At 39.5% G+C, this 22,896-nt stretch overlaps 1 protein-coding gene across 1 annotated transcript; it reads left to right on the top strand.

Annotated features, from left to right (window-relative positions):
• The first annotated feature begins 11 nt into the window (after positions 1 to 11).
• Positions 12 to 15,024, top strand: LOC124282876 (fucolectin-like). Its single transcript, XM_046718912.1, has 4 exons — positions 12 to 97; positions 11,190 to 11,423; positions 13,465 to 13,701; positions 14,290 to 15,024. Exons 1-4 carry the CDS (start codon positions 52 to 54, stop codon positions 14,532 to 14,534), a joined length of 762 nt encoding a protein of 253 aa, XP_046574868.1. The 5' UTR covers positions 12 to 51; the 3' UTR covers positions 14,535 to 15,024.
• Positions 15,025 to 22,896: the final 7,872 nt, after the last annotated feature.

Raw genomic sequence — 22,896 nt, 5'->3', positions numbered from 1 at the left:
AGACAGACCACGCAAGTTGAGCAACGTTGAACACTGACGGAACCTACTGAGATGACGAGCTTGGCGTTACTGTTTGTTGTACCTCTTCTGTGTCCTTGTAAGTATATTGCCTCAAGACTTGTTATGATTAATGGAGCAGTGAGGCGGCTACATCCATTCCAAGTTTAAAGAAAGCAATGGCACGAAAATAAGTCGTTTTCCGCTTTGTTAACTCTATCGTCATAAAGTCCCGGGCCCGATTCCTCCAAACAAACTTAAGTTTTTACTCAAATTTCAAACTGAGTTGGACAATTTGAAACAGCTGAATTTTGAACCCAGCTGCATTTTTTTAATAAAAAATCCCCAAATACTTAAGTCTTCTATTCACCAAACTCAAGTTGTCTACTATGTTTGAGTTTAATATCGATTTCAGTTCATTCTGGGAAATGCATTTTCTCAAATTTGAGTAAAAATTAAGTTTGTTTCGAGAAATCGGGGCCTGATTATATTTAAATTAGTTTTGGGAAGTATTTGAATGGAACACTACCGATCACGCACATCAAGTGTTCGTCCTACTGTTAGCTCTCACCAATTACAAATTCGCAGCGGTGCGCACCCCCACCTTTTGTCCTTCTCAAGAGTGTGCATCCCCACTCTTTCTCAAAAAGCTGTATCCGCTTCTGTAGACGATGCCTTTTAGAAAGTGGTCAAATACAATATATATACTCATGTCAATAATGGTTGTCACCCCCTTTAATTGTTTTTAATTGGAGAGGGGGTGGGGTGGGGAGGGGTGACAACCATTATTGGCATGAGTATATTTTATTGGGGGGATTACACTTGGTCGGTATTTGGAATCATTTTCCAAAGACCAACTTAAGTAACATATTACATATGCTGCGCAGTTGGATACTTTTAAGTATTTTATACAGCGACAGACTGCATCCATATATAAACTAAGGGTATCGGCAACATTCACCATCTATAATATTTGGTGTTTTTGGACCAACGTAGAGAAATGTCTTGCAATCAGTTAAATGATCAGTTTCTATCTATACTTCGCCCCTCAGAGCTATATTATATAACGTTCTCTATTTGTGTGTCCAATATCTTAAAAACAGCAGTGGGCCAACTATACCATGTTTATACAAATAAGGGATGGTTCCGTTAGAACTGTATTGATGACAGGCTTCACTACGATATCGGATCACTATGGAGTAAGCCGCGGTTTGCACCTTGTAAGTATTGAGGCCCAAATCTACGATCTTAGGTAGACCCGTGAATCAGGCATGGTATATTTACAAAATGGCTTCCATTAACTCGCTGTGGTGATCGGCTCCGGCACTTTCCGTCTCGGCTGTCATGGCCTTCAACTTCAGTTGAGGACCCCAATCACCACAGAACGTTCTCAAACTACGAGTTCTAAGATAAATGGTATCTGACAGACACGAGTACAGTAATCTATTTCTAACACACCATAAAATCGCAACATTTTATGGTCGAATAGATTCAAATTTCATATTTTCTCATAGTAGCTGCGCAATAATAGACAAGAGAACGTTTATGAATGAGTGACGTCACTTGACTTCGTCATCACGACTCATCCCAAGGTGACCCTCCACTAAAAAGTTTCGCCCGCTTATTCGCGTCATCAAGGCAATAGGGATAATGCAAACTAGATAAGATTATTGAAAATTAATTAAACACTCTAAAACGATGATGTTGCCATGTAAATGTGGATGATTGTAATTCTTGCAAGCATAAAATATTTGACCGTGTGGCGTCACCGTTATCGTTTGGTGGTTGTCCAGTCTAAGTAAACTTAGGTTCATTATTATGCGTTACACTGCTATACTGAGTGGAACAAAACCTTGTGGAAGGTCGCGTCAGATAACCTTTTCAATTGACCAATCAGAACACAGCTTACCAAATCTTACCAAGTTGACATTCGCACATACCTTTTGAACTTTTACCTCCAAAAGGTTTGTACCGAACGATTCCGAATGCTATTTTCCGTACGATCGGTTCCTAGTGCGGCACGCCACAGATGTGAGTAAACAGTCACTGAAAATAGCGTTTTGTCAGTATTCAAGCATGTCAGCTTGCTGAAATACTAGCTAATGATAGCCCTGTCACCAGAAACCCCAAAACGTAAATACTGCAGGGCAAATATCTGTGTTGTATTACCTACGTGGTCAACGTATAGGTAGTTGCAAACTAATCTCGTACGTCACACGAGTGTCGTATCGCGCTGACCTGTGTCGTAACGACTTGACCTGAGATTCTAACGATTTGATTGGATAACCGCTGACCTCTCAATTAGGTCACGTTGTGACGGAGCTACTTTTTCATTCATAACAAAAACGTGAATTCATTCATTCTACAACTTAAATGCATTGTGGGAATCGAACTAAACATTGCGAACGTTGCCTTGTCGCTGGGAGTCGAACTGAGATGCACGGAGTATTTGCATCGGGCGACATAAATGCAAAGTTTCCACCAGTAATGTTACAGTGTGACGTCATGCAAGTGTAAGAACAACATGCTAACTAAGAAACATAACATCACTACATATCACGTGACCGTTTTCTCTTGTTTGTAATGTAGGAGGAAACTGTACGGGGCGTTGACAACTGACATGCATCGTGATGTCGGTTACCAAGGGGGTCAGACGAGCAAACTGGCGTAGTGACGTCATTACAGTGTGACGTCATGCAACAAATCGTACTACAGAACAACATTCTTCCGCAACCTCTTTGAAAACGGCTTCGGTTTGAAACCATAAAAAATTCACATAAAATATACACTATTTTGTCAAGTTAAAGAACTCGCAACGTATAATTCGGTTTTATGTTATGAGACCTCGTGTAGTATTCTATATTCTCTATTTATGCAATTTTCATTTGTTTGGAGATCAGTGTTGGCGAACGGGGAAGAGAAAATCCATTTTGTAAGTCCAGCCGAACCCTAAATAGTAGCCGTTGTCTGATTGGTTAAATCCGTTCGGCCGTCTCGCGTTTGATTGGACGGTCATAGGTCGCTCAAAGGTTACAAGGTTTTGTTAGACCCAATATAGCAGTGTAACGAATAATACTGAGTCTAAGTTAGACTGGTGGTTGTCGTCATCGGATGATTGGTGTTTTGGATATCTCTGGACATTGGCATCTGTACTAGTGTACCATCTACCGGAGCCAAAACTATTGAGTGTGTGTAATTAGGTGCAGGGTTTTAAATGACGCGGGTGTTACGACGTAAATTGTAATAAAAACGCAAATTGTAATACTTGTAGCAAATTGTAATAAACTTGACGTAAAGTGTAATAAACTTGACGTAAAGTGTAATATAAACGTAATTTGTAATAAAAATTGACGTAAATTGTAATAATTTTCGTTGCGGTAAAATGTAATAAATATTTACGTAAATTGTAATAACAGTTTTAATCACTCGTAAAGACGCGGGTGTTTATATTTCGTTGCATTTCATACATCAAATAAGCTTGTTAGGGCGATTACTCAAGAAAGAATGATGGATTTTGTTCAAATTTGGTACCAAGGTTTATTGGCGAGATTCACCGTCACAAGTGAAATGGATTGACGTTTCTTACGGGTATATCAAATCAAATCAAATCAAATTAGACATTTGTATAGCGCTACATATCCAGAGGCCTGCTCATGTGCGCTTAGTCGAATGCTCGTTTGAAGAGGATGGTTTTGCGACAAGATCGGAAACTGATGATATTTTCCGATTTTCTGACATTTTCAGGTAATCAATTCCAGAGTACAGCACCCGGTCTGCTGAATGATCTGTCTCCGTATGTTGTGGTTCGGACAAATGGAATAGCCTAGCTGACTAGCAATAAACTGCATCAAAAATTAAACTTCAGGAAACAAAATATGCAAGAAACATTTTTGTATGTTTGAGATTGGTAGAGGTCGGCTAGAATCAAACTTAGATATTGAACTGCACAAAAAGGCAATTTCAAAACTACAATCGCTTGTTCAAATGACTCCCCCCTTCGGTTTACTGAAAGAACTCGAGAAAGAAATGATGGATTTTGTTCAAATTTGGTACCAAGGTTTATTGACTGGAGATCGGAGATTTACCGACACCACTTGAATTTAGTGACCTTGAGGTCATTTTAAAGGTCACAGCGAAGGTGTAACAGTTTTGCACGTGCCAAGCTTGGTAGCCGCGAACTTAGGGGAGAATTAATAGATTTTGATCCAATTTTATATCAAGGTGTATTGGCGGGAATCCCCCTACACCAATTGAAACAAAATATGCAAAAACATGTTGTATGTTGGTAAAAGTCAAACTTAGATATTAAACTGCACAAAAAAGCAATTTTAAACTATAATCGCTTGTTCAAGTGACTCCCCCTTCATGTTTACTGAAAGGGCTTGTTTTGGAGACACAACCCACCCCCTTTCAGTTGACGTCATCATACGATATAACTCATCCTAAAGTTTTCACTTATTCATACATGGTGTCAAGGGTTCAAACTAAATACTGAATGATCACACAAGTGTCAGCTCTCAATATGTTTTATATCTGGACACAATGTTTTTGAAAATGTAAAATGAGGGTGTCCTAAAAAAAACAGTCCCCGTCTAAATGCAAATCAAGCAATCCAAATCTTTGAATGTTGATGATGACGGGAAGTCATTCAATACTATGCTGAATATATTTTATATGATATTATCTGAGGGTATACCATTATCCAAGAGGTAGGCAATAGTGCAGTGGTAAGGCGTCTGCCTATCACGCTGAAGGCCCGGTTTCGAGGAGGCACCGAGGTTCGGTTCCCGAGATGGGCACATTTGCGTAGTATCCTTGGACAAGATGCTTAGATCTACACTTTCTCAGTTCACCCAGCTGTAAAATGGGTACCCGTGAGTATGTGCTGGCAATGTGAGTGTTTAGTTCATTGCGCCTAACAGGCAGCATGGCTGTACAGTCCCCAAGGAGTTGAAAAAGTATCGGAAACTACGATAGTGTCCTATGATCGGGGATAGTAATGTACGTAGCGCCGTGAGCAGGCAATGTGCCTGGATGTGAGCGCCATATAAGCGGACTATTACTATTACTAGATACCAAATGGGAGATCGTTTTCCATTTTCTGCAAATTTGCAAGAAACATAATACCCCAATGTTGTGATGACTAATATCTCGTTAACCACATTACCCACATGAAATTTTGGATATGACTTTGCTAATGATTCCTTCAAAATAAAATGGAAGCTTTTTTCAAATATTGGACATCGAGAATATAGTTAGTTTGACTACTTTTTCAACCCCCTCGTAAAATACTTAAAAGAAAAAGAACGTCTAAAGGAAAAAAAAGCATTTCGATCTCTGAATACTTCTGAGCTATTTAAATACAAAAAAGCAAAGATATAAAGTAAATAATCTAAAAAGAATAGCCAAGGGAAACTTTTAATCTATTTTTGATAACTATTTATCACTTCAGTCTACTCACATCGGGACCCATTCCCCTTCTTGTCACTGATGATTCTGGGATACCTTCAGTTTTTACAGATTTGGAAAAAGCTCAAACATTAAATGAATATTTTGAATCTGTTTCAAATGTTACTGATGGCGGCAAGACTTTGCCACCTGTTAGCCATCGCTGTGTTAACAGTATAACAAATGTCATTGTAACCGAAAAGGAGGTAACTGATAAGACCTTACCAGCAAACAAATCTAGTGGACCTGATGGCATTAACATGAGAGTGTTAAAACGAATTTGTACATCTATAGCTGAACCTCTTTGTTTGTTGTATAATATATAACTGAGTAACTGTATTTCCTACATTGTGGAAAACGGGTAATGTTACTCCTATTTTGAAAGAAGGAGATGCATCCCTCCCAACTAATTACAGACCTAATAGTTTATCTCCTGTCCTTTGGAAAATCCTTGAAAGAATAATGGTAAAGCATGTTCACGACCATTTCCATGACCATAATATTTTAAGTAAATTCCAGTCAGGTTTTACTGCTAGTCATTCTACTACATCTCAACATAGACATTTATCATAATATATGCTCAGTCCACCTTTACTGTATGCTGTTTTGTGATATTTCAAAAGCTTTTACAGGTCATGGCATAAAGGTTTATTGCACAAATTAGGAAATGATGGTGTTCGTGGAAACGTACTTAGTTGGTTAACTAACTATCTATCTGGGCCCGGTTGTTCAATACTCGGTTATTTTAAACTCCTAACGGCCGGTTAAATCCTTAACCGGCCGTTAGGTAACCGAACGTTAAATATGTGTTGTTCAAAACATGGTTAGTCATGCCGTTAGCTAACGTCGCCGTCAAATTTAACAATATGGTTAACGTCACTGGTTAGCTTCCATATATCACATAGTTCCGTTTTCTGTTTACTTCCGGTTTACCAAAAATGGAAACGCAAAATGTCGCCTGCACCCCAAGGAAAAAGAGAAGTCGAAATTGCTCTGCTGACGAAGAGAATGTAATCCAGTCAATGGTTGAGGCCAACTCTATAGTTTATCATAGGCATGCGAATGTCGTAGCGCTACGAACGTTTTGTATTGGAACACAAGGTTCCAGCCGTTTGCATAATTTATCTTTCAAAGACATTGATATGATCCCAGCTCTGTGTAGGACGTACTTCAATTCCAGCAACAGAAAAACTATAGCACAGCTATAGATAAAATATAATGAATCCATGAAAATAATATTAATATTAGAAGCATGTTGTCCGTGGATAGAACATGTATAAATATTGCACACAGAGTTACGCTTAGACGGCTACAGTCTTAATGAATCTTTGAATTCCCACAAGAACTATCGCTCACTTTTCACTCCTTAAATTGTCATGACTGTATGGCCAAGTTGTGAAGATGCTATCAATATCATTTATTAATTATTTGCCAAGTCTGTCAAAACTTGTAATGTATGAACACACATTGCCAAATCTTTTAACATCAAACAATATAGATGTTGTGAAATTAATACTATAGCTTTTATCTTAAATATGCATTCAATGCCAATAGAAACTGAATATGTGACTAGCACAAAGTGCATGTAATCAAACTGTAATTGTACTATAGGCCCCAGGGCCAACACTGCTGAATAAAATCGATCTATTATCCGACCTTACTGTTGACAGGAATCTCATGAATAATACTGTGCAATGTCGTCATTATCTGAACGCCTTCACAGACGCATATTCCGGAAAGATGTCTTGAAAAACATGAAGCTGCGTCTAATTTATAGATGAACATAATTTCCTCGATACTCATGAATCAGATGAACCTTCATTTAGTTCAATTCACAAGTGACTGCAGAAAATGCATAATTCTTGTTAATGACATCACGGTCGGAAAACATGTATTATATTTCATAAGTGCATTATAGAACGCTGCAACGATTCGGCAGAGAAATACTATTGTGCCATAGTATTCCTTATATGAACCTATCAGTGTATAACATTAGCATTCAGATATTGTTATAAAATAAGTTAAAAATTCGAAATATTATCGTGTAATATGACAAGAGATAGTGTTGTGTTCGCTGTGACAAAAAGGTTTCGATATTCAAATATAATATTTAATCAAAGTGACTACGAAGTAGGCCTGCATATCACTCACAACAGAAATAGATACATAATAATGTTATGTTTATTTTCCTACACATCAGTTGCGAGAGCAATGTTTATGCTAACTAAGTTTTCATCAATTAATACAGCATTTTCAAAAGATGATTTGTTTCAATTAAAACATTCAAAGAATAAAAAAGAAATTAGGCCTATTGCTGAAATGATTAGTAAAAATATAATTAAAATCCAATGCCAAGGGATGCCAGACGGACATATCAAAACAAAATCGGATAATAACTTGGAGTATAGACTTTCAAAAATAGCATATTAATTAACAATGATATCAGGGTTTTTTAAAATCACTGATAATTCTGAAACGTTGCCGATAAGCCCGGAATCGTGTTCAGATGTTTTCATAAATACACTCACACGAACGCCCAAGTGCACTTTGCGCCCTATTGGATAGTGTTTACAAAATCACGTTTCGCGAAGGCCGATATTGAAACGCCAATTACATCACTTGTATTTCATATTCAGCGGCGACAAATGAATCACTGCATTCTCAGGCTGGGACGGGTACTCGGGTATTCGAATCCGGGTCGGGTACAGCTGGAATCGAGTCCTATTTCTGGGAATCGATTATCCGGAAAGGGAGAGAGCTCTGTAATGACAAGGGCAGACAATAACTGTTATTTTTCATTTTTGACGTAACACACATTTACATCATTGAGTGAGTGAGTGAGTGAGTTTAGTTTTACGCCGCACTCAACAATATACCAGCTATATGGCGGCGGTCTGTAAATAATCGAGTCTGAACCAGACAATCTAGTGATCAACAACATGAGCATCGACGTGCGCAATTGGGGACCTATGACATATGTCAACCAAGTCAGCGAGTCTGACCACCCGATCCCGTTAGTCGCCTCTTACGACAAGCATGGGTTACTGAAGATCAATATTCTAACCCGGTAATTCACGGGGTTTTACATCATTGGTATTGTCCGATTAATGGAGCATAGTTTTAATGACTAATTTATCTGTACATGAGCAGTGAGTAGTTAAGTTACAGTAGCAGCAGTAACCAAACGATCGTTGTTATAACGAGGAATGTAAGTAATGATGTTACTGTCTATATTGTTTAAACAGACGTAAATTAAATAGCTTGAGGTCAGTTTTAATGTCTTATTACCAACTGTTCAAGTTTTCTACAATAACCTGTCAAATCGTGATAGAATATTCAGAAAGTTGATACGAATGTATTTCTTACATTTTCGGGTACTCGATTCCGATTCGGGTACGTACCTGCGGGTACTCGATTCCATGATATAACTTTATTCAGTAGAAAGGCCACAGGCCCATGTACAATATATATTGCAATACAAAAGGTATGATGTGCACAATAACTAGAACATATTTTTATATATTCACAATAATAACGCGCTACGTCGCATAAACGCTTCCTTAATAGAATTTGCATACATATATAAATAATTGCTATTTTCATTTTGAAGAAGGCGAATGAGAGAGTTTCTATCTTTGCAGACAATATTTAACATGTATCCTGTTCTTAAATCATCATATTGTGGGCAAATAAACATAAAATGAACCTCATCTTCTAAAATGTTCTTACAAAATGGACAAAATTTTAATTCTCTTGGGATATTATTTCTTCTGCCTGTATTCTTCATAATATTTAATTCACCAAATCTTAAAAGTGATAAAAATCTTCTTAAATCTTTGTTGTATAATGTTGACAAGTATGATTCCATATTAAACGTACTTTTGACACATGACTAGAACTCTAAATTAGAATGTTCATTTAACATAGAAAATATACACTGGATGTTACAATCTTTAACTCGTTGAGAGAACTGTTTAAAAAATAAATCAGTGTTAACAATATTTTGAAACTCCCACGCATAGCTGAAACCATAAATATGAATTTATTTCCTCACTTCAGTTACCCATGACTTGCGGTTAATATCGTCCATTCTTTTTAACATAATATAGGTTTGTTTTGGATATCTAGTCTCTTCCATAATCAATAATTTACACCAGTACTTAACACATCTAATTATAGAATCACAACACATATGATGACGACCGCATTCAGATAAAACAGCTGCATTTGTTGTGGTAATACCAACACCAAGAACATATTTACAGTATTTTACGTGAAATCTTTCTAGAAGTAGCCACTCTTGAAAACCCCATATTTCCTAGCAATATAGTAAGATAGGCTTAATTTGTGTATCAAACATTTGAAATAAGATAGTAGGAGAAAGATTTTTCATTTTATGATGAAGCTGTTTAATTGGAAAAAGGGCTTTATTAGCTTTCAGAACGAAAGTTTCCTACTCGTCCCAGCCCTACTGAATTCCTCATACATTTTAGAATCTAATTACGACTGTTCTTTTTGGCACCAATACCAAGTGTCTAGATAAAGTGAAACGAAATATATTGGGGATGGAAACAACTGCTGTGCTCGAAAGACAACACCTGTTTGAAATGTAAACAAAGAAAATTTCAGACTTTACACTGTGTAGCATTTTCTCAAATTTTCAGACACCCATTTGAATGGAAAGAGCATAGTAGCAAGAAATAGGAAATTAAAAATAGATACAATACAGGAATGTGATGAGTTTACACGAAACTGTCAAGTTTCTGTGGTGCGTGACACCATGACTGACGCAAAATCACGCAGAACGACAACGGTAATAATCGGCATTTCTGGCTTCTTCTCTATCTTAAAATGGGAGTGTATTTGTCAGTTTCTCTGAGGTGAAGGTCGGTAGAATAAGAGTATACACAATCACCATATCCCGCCGATTACACTTTCAGTATCATAATGTAATCGTTCGGATTTTTTTTTCATGAAACTAATTTCATTATCTACATTTAGCCTTGTTCAATATCATATCATACGTGGGTATAGGGTGTACATGTTATATTCTTTGAAAGTGTTTGTTTGAATAATATTTACAGAAGAAATTCACACATTTAGTGTAGAAAAACATAAAAATATAAACCTTTCCACAAGTGTTAAAAAATGAAACGTTGGCATCATGTACTTGTACAACATGTATTTTAGTTCCTATGATGTGCATAGTTACAGTTTCGTACGTAACTCTTCGTCAGAATAATTTCCAATATCGAAGTCAAGTCCACGATACACCCTATCCTTTCTTTGCTGAACTGGCATCATGAAAGCAGTATTGGCCATGAACGCCATTTGCGAGTTGACCACACTGTTAAAAAGTTAGCGGCGGTTTTGAACAACAAGACAACCCTCTGTAATTAGGTAACAGTCAGTTAAATGTACTTAACGGCTGGTTAAAAGATAACCGAGTTTTGAACAACCGGGCCCTGATTGGTTACCCTTATAAACGTACCACATTCAAATCTGTCTGATTGTTGAAATGTCCCCAATATCTAGAAACCACGGGGGAAGGAAAAGGGCATCTTTGAGAGGCATTGCGTTAGAACAAACACCGAAACGTCGCTCCCACTGTAATAAAGAAGCTGTCCAGCATTTATTGTTATCATTCAAAAATGGCAAATGAGGGGATGAAGTATCACCTCACCTCACCTCACCTCACCTCACCTCACCTGTAGCAAACTGAATCAGACATCACTCTGTTGCAGGTGCTACCGGCGCCAACGTGGCCTTACACAAGGTGGCCTACCAGAGTTCTAAATACGTTTTCGACCACATCGACGCCAGTGCGGGAAATGCAGTTGACGGCAACACCAACAGTAGACTAGACGGCAACTCCTGCACACATACCATCACCGGCGACGTGAACACGTGGTGGTTGGTGGACTTACTAGATGTGTACGAGGTCACCAATGTAACACTGTGGAACAGAGACATTGTCGGTGAGCAGTGACTTAAGGACAGACCACATACTTTGAGCAGGGTGTTGGGGAAGGGGGACGAAGTTTGTAGATGTCTACGATGTCACCAATGTAACACTGTGGAACAGAGCCATTGTCGGTGAGCAGTGACTTAAGGACAGACCACATACTTTGAGCAGGGTGTTGGGGAAGGGGGACGAAGTTTGTAGATGTCTACGATGTCACCAATGTAACACTGTGGAACAGAGCCAATCTCGGTGAGCAGTGACTTAAGGACAGACCACATACTTTGAGCAGGGTGTTGGGGAAGGGGGACGAAGTTTGCAGATGTCTACGATGTCACCAATGTAACACTGTGGAACAGAGCCAATCTCGGTGAGCAGTGACTTAATGACAGACCACATACTTTGAGCAGGGTGTAGGGTAGGGGGACGAAGTTTGCAGATGTCTACGATGTCACCAATGTAACACTGTGGAACAGAGCGATTGTCGGTGAGCAGTGACGTAAGGACAGACCATATACTTTGAGCAGGGTGTTGGGGAAGGGGGACGAAGTTTGTAGATGTCTACGATGTCACCAATGTAACACTGTGGAACAGAGACATTGTCGGTGAGCAGTGACTTAAGGACAGACCACATACTTTGAGCAGGGTGTTGGGGAAGGGGGGCGAAGTTTGTAGATGTCTACGATGTCACCTATGTAACACTGTGGAACAGAGACATTGTCGGTGAGCAGTGCCTTAAGGACAGACCACATACTTTGAGCAGGGTGTTGGGGAAAGGGGGCGAAGTTTGTAGATGTCTACGATGTCACCAATGTAACACTGTGGAACAGAGACATGTTAGGTTAGCAGCGACTTAAGGGCAGACCATATACTTTGAGCAGGGTGGGGGTAGGGGGTACGAAGGTTGTAGATGTGTACGATGTCACCAATGTAACACTGTGGAACAGAGACAATGTCGGTGAGCAACGACTTAAGGGCAGACCATATACTTTGAGCAGGGTGGGGGGTAGGGGGACGAAGGTTGTAGATGTGTACGATGTCACCAATGTAACACTGTGGAACAGAGACATTGCCGGAGAGCAACGACTTAAGGGCAGACCACATACTTTGAGCATGGTGGGGGGTAGGGGGCCGAAGGTTGTAGATGTGTACGATGTCACCAATGTAACACTGTGGAACACGGGTGAGCAATGACTTAAATACAGACCACATACTTTTGAGCCTGGGGTGGGGTAAGGGGCGAAGGTGTGTGGGGCGCGGGGAGAGAAGGAGGGGTTGGGGGGGAGGAGGAGCAGCCCTAGATCTACTAAACTGCCGGGGTAAATAGAGCACATACCTATGTAAAACAAACTAGTGAGTGAGTTAGTTACGCCGCTTTTAGCAATATTCCAGCAATGTCACGACGGGGGACACCAGAAATGGGCTTCACACATTGTCCCCATGTAGGGGAATCGAACCCGGGGTTTGTGAAGATCACATGCGATTTAACCACTGTGTTAATGTACATCCCCAAAACAATCTGGAAATGAAATGAATATTCGATGGTGTTCTCGTGTATTTTACTATCTCAGTTGTGTTTTGGACATTTACCTTAAACTGTTAACGAACTGTTTTCAAACTATAGACTGTAGTATCGGTGGATTATGTTTTTTTCGAAATTTCTCTGTTTTTACATTCCAGTTTTCATTCCGTCTCAAACAAATTTTCGGGTCCAAATTCTGTTTCAGGACGTTTTTGTAAATATTCCAACCTTATCACGAATATTGAACTTATTTGGGGAATCTAACACTCAAGCGAACTCTTACGAACGACATTCGAATCACTAGCCTAGTTAACACCATACACATTTGCTTTGTGCGCCCTAATGTTACATAAAAAGTACTGTTGTGTTTGTTAAAAACAGGAATCTCTTTTATATGCATCTTTTCTTAAGCTCCGGAAATGGCCTTCACACATCGTACTGTGGGGTGTCGAACCCGGGTTTTCCTGCGCCCTGTTTCGAGTTAAAGTAGATGATATATTCTCTACTTTTAACGTATTTATTTCATCCCCAACAGCTGATCGTCTTCAAAACCTAATTCTTGAAGTGGGAAGCCAACTGCCGGTTGTTTTACCAATCCCTCAAGCGGAACGGTGTACGGCCTTTCCTGGAACAGTTGGTGTGCAGGTGACCTTGACCTGTGACGCACCTGTGATTGGTCGATTTTTCATAGTCCGAAAAGTCTATGTGCCCGGGACAATTGAATATTTGACAATGTGTGAAGTTGCTGTCAGAGGGAATTTGATAAAATCAGGTGTGTATTAATATGAGTGAGTGAGTGAGTGAGTGAGGTTTTACGCCACTTTTACCCTACATTTGTACAGAACAAATAGCCCCTTCTATCTTGCTAATTGTAGTTAGCCTCTATCTCAAGCTGAATTATTATTCGTGTCCTATGGTGCCCCTAAATGTACTGGGGTGGTGGGGTAGATTAGTGCTTAAATCGTTCGCTTGTCACGCCGAAGACCCGGGTTTGATTCCCCACATGGGTACAAATGTATGAAGGTCATTTCTGGAGTCCCCCGCCTTGGTAGTCCTGGAATATTGCTAAAAGCGGCGTAAAACTAAGCTCACTTTAAAATGTGCCAGTAAAATTTCGATTTTACTTTTTTATCCATGGCACTATGGTCTCCTTTTTTGAAGGTTTAAATGTTAATGTTTAAGCATTCTTGAATACCATTAAACAAATGTCTGATAGGATAATATTCCAGAAACAAGTCGTTGAGCTACATGAAAATTGTTTCTTACGACACAAAAACTATCTAAAGTTGGGCAAATAATAGGAGAAAAGAAAAGTGTAGATTCGATTAATTACTTATTTGTACAACACACAATGTTTCAGACTGTGGTCCACAGTGTCTCACAGCGGAAGTAGGAAAACGGTTCATGACTGACAACGCCAGCAAGTTCGTCACCGTACTTTCACCTGCTGAATGCGCGAGTGACTGCCACCGGAACATCCGGTGTCTCGGCTTGAACTACGAGATGTCAACGGGAACCTGCGAGATGATATATAAGCTAAAACCCTCTGTGGAGCAACTGACCAACGCTCCCGGCTGGAGATATTATGGATATAATATCTGTTGAAAACCATTTCCTGTCCTGGAGTGTGAATTACCTTACTCCATCACCACAGTCTGTTAGAATAACACCTGTGCAAAAGTAATAACTGATTTAGGTAGTGTCGGGCTTGAGGAGATATGGATACAGGTTAAATGCAAATCTAGAACATATTACGGATGAAAACACTCAATATTGGAATTGAATAAATCAATCAATGCGCAATTCAATTGATCTTAATGAATTAATTCATTATTGTTACTGGCGATTGACATACTCCAGGGCAACAATCAAAAGACCGCACATTTGCAATCTACCCCTCAAATAAATATGTACATACGCTATCAGAATAACACCTTACTCTAAAACATTGATGCAATTGCTTGCATCAAGTGTTACCGAGGTCAGAGATTCGGTAGTTGGTCCAGTATGTAGCGATCATTTGTAAAATTATTGTCCTCCAGTACGTAATTCCCAAAGCATTCCACCAAACTGAAACATACCACGATCTTTAACCGTAGGATATATGTTATTTTAATTTATGGCTAGATTTTCTAGACCTGCTAACAGCTGAAGGGATGGTGTATATCCAGGTAGGGTCCATGCAGGAAGCAAATGTATCCTAAGTCCCCATGGTTCCTAGAATGGTGATACACCGCCAGCTGTTGCAAACTATAGCCTGTTTTTACATTGTATCGTCTTCTATAGTTAAACTTTTATATTTACAAACTAATTTAATATTCATATATGTGATATTCTAGTTGTTTTAGTGTCCCTTGTTGACATCCTTTTATAATTTTGTACGTATTTATGATGAATTTCAAACTTGCTTTAGTCACGATAGGGCTGAAATATTGCCGATAAAACTGTAAATCTGAACTCACTCACTCTCTCAAATGTTGACAGGTTGACCAATTCCTTTTCAAAGTACAGAAAACACACCACCCCCAGTACCGCACAAAATGTCACCTACATGACAATATCTCTGCACAAGTTAAGTTATTTTGTTAAAAAAGAAAGACAGCACTTAATACCTAAAATGTGGTCATTTTTTATCACTGGATGAACATACATTTTCAAAAATCCACATAAATATCATACACAGTATCAATAAATTATCGGATGTCACATGCGTCGATCAGAACTGGTGCAAAGGATTTTTATTTAGTGTAGTAGAACCTGTATGTTACGTGCTGTGTCTCCCCACAAAAATAGGGTCCACTTCTCACGGTAGTGAATGGGGCCAGACAGGATGAGTGAGTGACTTTAGTTTTACGCCGCACTCAGCAATATTCCAGCTATATGGCGGCGGCCTCTAGATAATAGAGTCTATACCAGACAATCCAGTGCAGCACGAGCATCGATCTGCGCTATTGGGAACCGATGACATGTGTCAACCAAGCCAGCGAGCCTGACCACCCAATCCCTATAGTCGCCTCTTACGACTACAGCGTGTTCAGCTAGACCTGAGCTACTCTACATATGCATGACCCGGGAGGTCAAATGGCACAAACGGTTAACTTCATTAAATAGGGGAGCAGAGAATGTTATTAATGTTGCGTTTGTGCGAAGCATGCATACAGGATTCGTTACAGAACTTGTCCCGGAAAACAGCACTTCTGAAACAACAATCATTTCATGTTTTAATTGAATTGTTTAGACAGACAGACAGACAGATTTTATTGACGCAAGCCACATGGGCCTCTGGCCATACATATAATGCAATATAGATATACAGTCATATTTTGGTTTACTAACTTTACAACGTACAGACGTCAATTACTTTCACAATCCGATTCACTCTCGCCATCACTCTCTACACCCAGTTCAGTTATCACTTTTTCTATTTTTTATGTTCAACTGTACTATTTCTTCCCAGTAGTTAGGACATTGCTGACGATTTCTCGACACTGAGATGTCAAATGTCGACAATGGTACACCCCTTCACCCAACCAGTTGTGACACGGTCAAGGTTACTGAAGATCAATTCTATACCCGGATCTTCACGGGTACCACACAGGATGAAAGGGTGATGATTGTTTACCTCCTAAAGATTCACTGGCGGTTTCCCCCGGGGAGGTGAAAATGTGCCCTGAGTGGTAATAGTTTGTGGGCATTTTCTTTTTTAACTTGATGAAAGAATTGGGTACATGACGCCCCATGATCGTGCGAGGCCGGTACAGCAGCCTACACAGTGGACATGGATCATAGCGTTCGTGTTGGCCGACACAGTAACATCACTGAACACTGCTATTCTGTAACGCACACACGCACGCAGGCACATGCACGCACGCACGCACACACACGCGCACACACACGAACACAAACACACGCACACACGCACACACACACAAACACACACTATCAGTTGTTTTCCCAGAGCCTATACACCACCTACATGTGGACACAACATCCCCTCGTATATGTCCTCAACAAGTTTAGAAACTACTCATGTTTAAAGTATACTCTCCTCTTCTTAAGACGCACTTAACATCAGTGCATCACAATACTTCAGGTCCTCAGAGGCAAGTTCGCGATATATTTTACTGATTTTACTGACCGCTGTCCATATGCCGCTCCGAAATTATTTGAAGCGCCTTAAAATCACACAACATGTCAACACGTCAACTTGCCAGGTCTAAAAACTCTCTGTTCAAAATGGTATTCTCAGTAATAAATCATTAAAGCTCCGCATGTGCTCTGTGTGACTATGGATATGAAGGAATATTCTTCAACATGTGACGCGTCCATCTGAAGCCAAACATATCACCTCGAGAAGGGGAGGCGAGTGGCTGTTTCACTTGTTGTACACAGAGCATAACAAAAGGGTTGTCTTTTCCTGTACTTGACCATGTTTGACCTACAGGAAACACTTGGAGAAATAGTAAGTGTAAAGTCTTATGAACAGAAATGCAATACAAATAAAAAGTGTCGATTCAGGTACAATCACGCCCTCACATAAACATTTAATTTTTAAAGGTCCATGTTATAATGCAGGTTTCATTTACCAAGTTAATGCTTATGGCGTAAATTACGTTATCCTTTTTGTTTCCTTGTTTTGTGATTAACGCTGCATAATCAAGTCACGTGACTGTAGATTCCAGTGATTGACATCATGAGCATCAATCTGCGAAGTTGCGATGGCATCAAACAAGTAAGCGAATCAAACCACCCGATCCCGTGTGTAGCCCCTTACGACAAGTATGATTCTTCTTCTTTTTTAAATATTTTTTGTTCCCAAATTTACAAGCACGATACACACATCAGATACGTCAGAGAATGACAGGTATGGATTGCCATCGACCAATGCTACCCCCGGTTTTCAAGAGTCTCATACAAGCAGCGTACAACAATACCAACTCATTCATGCTTCATCAGAGCTAAGGAGGATCGGAGGATCACAATGAGTGAGAGAGAATGTGAACATTGTCTTTAATATCAAGCACACATTGTGAACCAACTCACGACCACAAGACCAGTCTCAGTTTTTCGAGAATGAAAATCTAAATAATCTCCAAATTCAGTTTTCATTTATCCAGCAATATAAATTACAATAAACGTGTTGATGTTTTAGAGTTATCGCCCTTGTTATCTGGCGACCTGCAGTTGGAAAGCTCATTATGAAACAACCAAAAAAAGACAAAAATCCGTACATTTAATATCAACTCATTTATTTTTGCTAACGTAGACTTAAGTCCGGGGAGGTCATTATAATAATGTGTGATAAGGATGTGTATGTTGGTTTGTCGCACTCAGCAACATTCCAGCTGGATAAGGGGCGGTGGGGTAGCCTAGTGGTTAAAGCGTTCGCTCGTCACGCCGAAGACCCGGGTTCGATTCCCCACATGGGCACAATGTGTGCATCCCATTTCTGGTGTCCCCCGCCGTGATATTGCTGGAATATTGCTAAAAGCGGCGTAAAACCATACTCACTTACTCCAGCTGGATAAGGATAATGGAGAGTAGGACAGGACTACTTAGCAATTTCTGATAAGGGCGATGTGTGGCCTGTTTTGACTAATGGTGTGTAAGAATGTGTAAAACGGCTATCCGCTTGCATATAGTAAATAGCCTCAACATGGTGAGGTGAGGTGAGGTGAAATTGGGTTTTACGTCGTGCTTGAGAATATTTCGCTCATATGACGACGTGCATGCGTGTGTGTATGCTTGTACTAGCCCAGACTTAAGCTGGTTTTATAGTGCTAGCCCACTGAGACACCATGCCGCAGTGAAGCATGAATACCCCACTCAGACACATTATACTCACTCCGAGCCGACCAGTCCTTGTTGTACCCAGTAATGCCGAGCGCCAGGCAGGGACCAACAAGTACCATATTTTAACGTCTTTTGGTATGACGCGGTCGGGGATCGAACCCGCGACCTTCCGCTCTCCAGGCGGACGCTCTAACCACTACACCACGGGGGCGGTCCCTCAACATGGTCAATCTGTAAAACGTATCAATGTATCACACACGGCTGTAACCTGGCTTGTCTCATATAAAACGTGTGATAATTTTTATTTTTTTTTTTTATTTTTTTTATTAATAGCGTAGATCGAACTATTTACTATGTGATAAGTTAACATTTATTAGTAGTATTGCTTACACAGTTGATCTTTGGCACTGTTATGGTGTCTCGTTTGGAAGTATGTATAACACATGGTATCCCATCCTGGGAGTCGACACCTGTCAGATATAACCAGTTCCTGATAAACACCTGGTCTCAGATCTTGTGGAATGATACGTGAAATAGTAACGGTGATTGTGCCGTGGGAGTGTAGTCTATTTAGTTTTTTCATGTATATAATGCTTACTGTATTTAAATGTATATAAATTCCTTACTAATAAAAGCGTGAATTTCCGGGTTAGAATTGGTCTTCAGCAACCCATGCTTGTCGTAGGTGGCGACAAACGGGATTGAGGGTCTCGCTCGCTGATTTGGTAATACATGCATCGCAGATCGATGTTCAAGATGTCAGCGACAAGACTATTTACAGACCGCCGTCATATAGCTTAACAGCTGAATGCGGCATTTAACAACAAAAGTATATCGGGTTTGTTTTCGCATGTAATGGGAAATGGAAAGAACTGTTGTTAAAATATGATTATGTCTAAACTTGCGGTGATAACTGGAGTAAAACGTGAACGACTGAAACATGGCAGCCACTTAGTTAAATGCTGTAAATATGTCTCTAAGAAAAGAAAAAATATTGATTTTTACAAAGATAACATGTTTAAGATACCGACCGACCTAGGTACACTATTCAAAAAAAGAAACGCATAACCCAGAAATCTGTTGCGAAAATGTTGTCTTTTCAAAAATGTATAACACGTCCACAAATAGATTTTAGTGTATGAATTTTTACATCAGTTTACAAGAGGGACATGTCTATACAACCAAGTGGATAATGTTAGATAACGGAGACGTTGAGCGCGGTGGTGTCGACGTAGCACGGCCAAAACGTCGGGTCTCCTGGCTCTCAGTCCAATTGTTTCACTGACAGACTGAGTTTGTTTTTACGCCGCTTTTAGCAATATTCCAGCAACATCACGGCGGGGGACACCAGAAATGGGCTTCACACATTGTACCAATGTGGGGATTCGAACCCAGTCTTCAGCGTGACGAGCCAACGCTTTAACCATTAGGCTACCCCACCGCCCCGCAATTGTTTGAACACAATAGTAATTAATAGATTTTTAAAAATACAAAACGCCTATGCGTTTCTATTTTCGATAGTATATTATTGATATTTTGTTTTTATTTTCAAATCATCATTATATTTGAAAGAAAATAGTAAAAATATATTTTACTGATTACTAATCCAACAATCAGCTGATGAATTTTAAAAAAAGAATTTGTAGTGTCCTTTGTTTCCCAACTTCAGTTACCGGTTGTGTTTGATCAAAGCTATACCTATGTATAGTGTTCTCTTAGCACAACGAAATGTGAAACTTTGAGCAGTCGTGTTCCTACCGTTACCTTGACCTTACACATGAGAAAAAGAAGCTGAAGATTAGTCAGGATATGATCATCCGTTTCGCCATTGCGTGTTGATCCCTGTGTACCTTTACAATGACTCTGAGTTCTTTAATGAGTAAACTGGTTTGAAAAAACTTCCTTGTCTTTCTGCGGAACATATTGTCTTAAACGTATCATTCACTTCATGCCGATTCAAACTGTTACAATTGAACAACCCTTTTCTTGCCGTGGGTAGAATGTTCCACGATTCTGAAATTCCCGAAGATGGCCGCCGATTCGCATTTCATCCGATCGCATATTCGTTGATTTCTTGCTTGTAGGTTTTAAGATTTTGAAACGGCAATTGTATCTCATATCTCATATTGAGTGGTTCTGTAATTTAACTGATGTTCTATGTTTATATGCAGTTAATATCATGTTCTACAGAAGTGAGACGTAAATAAACAATTGCCTGTTTGTCTGCTACTCGTCTTGCCAGATCAAACTGCCAAGGTTCAGAGAGACTGTATTTGTGCCTCTTATTATGCAAAGTGTTGTCATTTTGACATTGGAATAACAAATCTAAATTGAAGTATAGAAGAACACAAATACCAAAAACACAGCTCTGTGTGGTTATATCTTAAATAATTATCTTGAAAAACAATTATATTTTCGCTTTGTATTGAAGCCTGAATAGGTGACTTTCCGTCAGGGCTTAACCTGTATGTCACTCAGTAGAAATCGATGGACGATTTTGTTTGTATCTCTTGCTCTTTAAAAATTCAAACCAACATTTGACATCAATGAAAATGAAAGAATGTTATTGTGTGAACAATTAATCGCTACACTGAACTAGATACTTTAAATGGTTCTACTTCGTTTCGTGCAAACAGGAACAACTTCTTACGCATGATCGGAAGTTTCGAAGAAAGAAGTGCATTCTAAACGGCAAAATAACTGAGACTTTAAGGTATGATGTCGCTCACCTATCTGGGGCTCCTTTCACGAAGCAACCTTTACTAAGGTTAACCTTAACTCCCATTCTTTAACATTGCACTACGGTTACCTTAGTGACTTACGATCACTTTAGTGCTTTGTGAAAGGAGGCCCAGGACTTCACTACGGCCATCCGGCACATTGTGGCCATTCATTATTCAATATGTTGTACATAGTTTCATTTTTGACAACTCAAAACATCGAGATAGATACACTAAACGCCAAAAGAAACGTTACCCTCCTACCTTTATGAATTACTTATAAAACTATCAAAGATATGTTAGAAGGTATTAGTTTACAAGAAAGCTTAACAACACAGCTTTACGCAAATCACGAAAGAAAATTTCAAGTACAAGAAATATGCCACGATTAACAACAGCTGACGAGAGAGAAAGAGCCATTGCGATGGTGCAGATGGGGTCGACATACAATGCTGTTGCCAACTCCCTCGGATGTCATCGTATCACGGTTATAAGACTTATTCAGGGCTTCGGATAGACTGGGGTCACCGTAGACAGACCAAGAAGTGGACGTCCATGCTTGGTACGTCTGTCATTAGGAAGGAGGGTAACGTTTCTTTTGGCTTTCAGAGTATATGTGCTTGAAAGGTTAACTTTCATTAAAAATATCCTAAGAAATACAGAAACCTATATCCATTTCTGTAGTTATTGTGTGTTTATATCGGTTTTACAGCTCCACCTGTTACAGAAGACCTACAGAGAGCTAGTGATATAGCCACGATGATGCATAATTATATACTCATGGAAACAAATAAGGGAACATATGAAAGTACGAGTATTGCTTTATTCGTTTCGAGGTTTCTTCACAAGGTATGTATTGCTGGGTGAAATTCTATAAATAAATAAAGGAACACTTGTACTTTCATGTGCTCCCTTATTTGTTTCTATCAGTATATAATGTCATGTTCCTTGCGGTCGAAAAATATCTACACAATTATGTAAAACAATATCTAAAGCTCACTGGAAGGCTGGCATTTCGCCCGTTTGTTCTGATTTCAGAATATGCCCGTTTGCATATAAACATGAGAAAAGTCGGATAACGTGATATGCAAATTAGCATCAGTGCAATGATACGTGATAACTGCGTCGATGTGTAGGAATAAGTCTGTCGTGATAAATTCCCTGCATCCAGTGTTGCCTTTGCCTTCGTTTTAACACGGAGCCAATTTAAACCACGCGTTTTACTGTTGAAATAATCGTCGATGTCACCAATAGTCCACTCTTCTTGCAACGTCTCGAAGAGAACTCAAATCGGTTCGTGATGAAATGGTATTGACACAGTTCCGTCCAAGTCTCGGAATTATGTACATATGAACCTTCCTGATAACATCAGCTGCAACTGTGGCACACATGCATACAATAAGAAAAAAGTTTCATCACTGTTGTCTAATGTCAAGGTGATCTTGGGTGACGTC

This window comes from Haliotis rubra, unplaced genomic scaffold (assembly GCF_003918875.1).
Source record: "Haliotis rubra isolate DU_JTF1 unplaced genomic scaffold, ASM391887v1 Scf305, whole genome shotgun sequence".
Classification (NCBI taxonomy): domain Eukaryota; kingdom Metazoa; phylum Mollusca; class Gastropoda; order Lepetellida; family Haliotidae; genus Haliotis; species Haliotis rubra.
This window is presented reverse-complemented; position numbering and strand designations above follow the sequence as displayed.

Bases quoted from the DNA above. Each gene is read 5' to 3' on its own strand.
- LOC124282876 (XM_046718912.1), top strand. From the start codon at position 52: ATGACGAGCTTGGCGTTACTGTTTGTTGTACCTCTTCTGTGTCCTT. The intron at 11,424-13,464 runs GTGAGCAGTGAC...CATCCCCAACAG, and splicing joins GTGGAACAGAGACATTGTCG to CTGATCGTCTTCAAAACCTA. The intron at 13,702-14,289 runs GTGTGTATTAAT...ACAATGTTTCAG, and splicing joins AGGGAATTTGATAAAATCAG to ACTGTGGTCCACAGTGTCTC.